General features: G+C 31.0%; 1 protein-coding gene across 1 annotated transcript; it reads right to left on the minus strand.

The window, feature by feature from the left end:
* Positions 1 to 942, minus strand: LOC111630459 (sorting nexin-21-like; the record flags this gene model as incomplete). Its single annotated transcript, XM_023374558.1, has 1 exon — positions 1 to 942. A coding segment is annotated over one exon (693 nt), but the record flags the coding sequence as incomplete, so codon positions are not given.
* Positions 943 to 2635: the final 1693 nt, after the last annotated feature.

The following is a 2635-nucleotide window of genomic DNA, read 5'->3' on the forward strand; positions in this document are numbered from 1 at the left end:
TTGAGTGTAAAAATAAATTCTTACTTCCTATAATTTACATATATATATACATATATAATTTAGCTTGTATAATGGAAATGTATAAATAGAAAATTTTTAAGAATATTTGTAAAGTAGACTTTACTTTTTGAGCTAACTTTTTTATATGATTATTCTACCTAAAAGATTGGCTTTAAAATATTTCCTACTTAAATTATTTTAAGTAAATAAATTATGGAGACTAGAAGCAGTCAACAGGATTTAAGATCTTCAGTTTTGAACCAAAGGACATTCTCTGTGAAGCACAAGTTCAAGCAGAGTAGGCTGCTTTTCTACGTTTATGCCGTTCTTTTTCATCTCTTGAACCCTCTTCTCAAGATCCCGTTTGTCTTTTCCAACAGCCCACCACAATCTGATTGAAAGAACCATTAGAGGAACAGTGAGATCACTTTTGATGTATTTCGAAACGTACAGCAAGGCTATTTCAGCATATTTCTGGGCTTCTGATATATTATCTACTGCATTAAGACAAGCAATTAATATACACAGAGTATAATATGTCGAGAAATGATCCTCACCCAATAACTTTTCTTGAACAAAATACACATTTTCTAAAATAACCGAAGCATCCTCAAATTGTCCCACTTTCATCATCTTATGTGCATCTTGCAGTTCACGATTATAAAAAAATTCAGCTACTTCTATCGACTGTCGTAGTTCACTAATAGAGAAAATGTAAGCAAGTAAATGTTGAAAAGCTACACTTCTTTCTGTAATAACTTCTGCTGTGAAATTTCCTAGTAGGGCTTTCTTAGGAAATGGAAAGTCATTTAAAACAGATGGAAAATGTTTTTTTAGTGATTGATACAAATGCAAAAAATCTGTATATCTGCGTTCAAGCACTCCTGGCTGTCTTTCAAGTCCAGGGACCCTCTTGATTAAAACAGTATAACTCTGTAAAAAGAAAAGATTTTACAATTAAATTACTTGAATATTTAGAAATATATTTAACTATGACATCTCATCAAAATCAAATTCAGCTTATAACCTTAATTATAGAACCATACTGTAGAAACTTAAGGTATACTGTAAATGATAGTTACATTCATGTTAAATATTTTTGAGAATTAAAAATTATGCCAGTCAAAATCAGACCCCCCCTCACAATTAAGTCATAGAAGTGAATTTATATCACAAAAGTATAATTTATTACATCAGATAACTAGTTTCTGGAAAACTGCAAGTAACCAGTTTCATGAAGTCAATATCATAATTAAAACTACATTTTCCAGGAATTTTAAGTTGTGTGTAGAACACTAAAATAGTCTCATATTCTTGATAGTCATAATAAAACATAACAGTTGAAGAAGGGAGGGAGTTTGTAAAGTAATAGTGATCTACAGTATTTGTATTGATAATTATATTCTGTCCAGAAACATATTTTCCTTCTATAAATGAACAAATGATAAATTTTTAAAAACAAAAGAAAACAGTACATTGAAGTTTCAGCTCACTATCCTCTGAGTAGTATGTTACTACTGTTTTCTGAAAGTGATGATTGGAGATATATATATATATATCCAAAATCCAGTGATGTATGGGGATATATATATCACCATACATCACTTTGTAGAATTTAACATGTTTCCAGGAATTCTATATGATGGCAACAGTCTGAAACTGCATCAGTCAGTATAGTGTTGCAAAAGATGTCCAAGATCAACTTTAACATGGAGGGCCTGACAGTTTAATCATGTGTCAATACAGGCAGGTTAGCAGTCATTTCTGATTCTCCAAGTGGATCAGGGAATTCTGAGAATGGAGAAAGGCATTCATTGGTGCAGTTTGTAAGCACAAGAACCTCTATCATCAATAGATTTAGAAAGCCTTTGCTGCTTCATATTATGTTAACATACAAAAATTATCAACTCAAAGCAATGGGATTAGTCAAATTTTCACTTGCAGGATATTTACCACAATAGAAAAGTTGAGACAAGATTAACAATGTAGCAGCATTCTTTCCATCACAGGATGATGTAAAAATAAATAAATAAAAAATAATAATAGTCAATATCATTGGCATAGTTTCCACTGCAGTTTTGCATGAGTAGGAAACAACTTTAACAGTTCTTTTCAGGTTACCAACAGTACCAGTATCTTAAAATGTTTACATATCAATCTTCAATGCTTTCCACATCTGAGGATTCTCATCCATATTTTTTTTTTTTTTTTTGAAGTTTAGCTGAACTGTTATTGATGATTCTGTTTTGTAAAACCACGAAACACATTGAGCTTTCTCCTGTAAAGGCATCATTTTCAATAGTAGCAACTGCAGCTTGTCCAAACTGTTCACAATCTGTTCAACATTCCTAGAGTTTTTTTGCTGTAAGTCTAAATTAGGCCACGAACTTCATGTTTCTACCTATCATAGATTTTGTACACTAAATGTTTGTAATGAGAGAAAGACTAACTACCCTGTATTTTTTAATCATTAATATAACAAAATAGTTTGATAAAGCCCACTTTTTATTGAAATGATCCATGTAAATATATCTTAAATGATAAACACAAATGGAAATTAAAATTCACATTTTTCTTTAAAATAATTCTGACAACTGGATGACCAAGTGGTAAAAGGTGACAGCCTACTACTCTG

This window comes from Centruroides sculpturatus, unplaced genomic scaffold, assembly GCF_000671375.1.
Source record: "Centruroides sculpturatus isolate CEXI.00-Female unplaced genomic scaffold, Cexi_2.0 scaffold659, whole genome shotgun sequence".
Taxonomy (NCBI): domain Eukaryota; kingdom Metazoa; phylum Arthropoda; class Arachnida; order Scorpiones; family Buthidae; genus Centruroides; species Centruroides sculpturatus.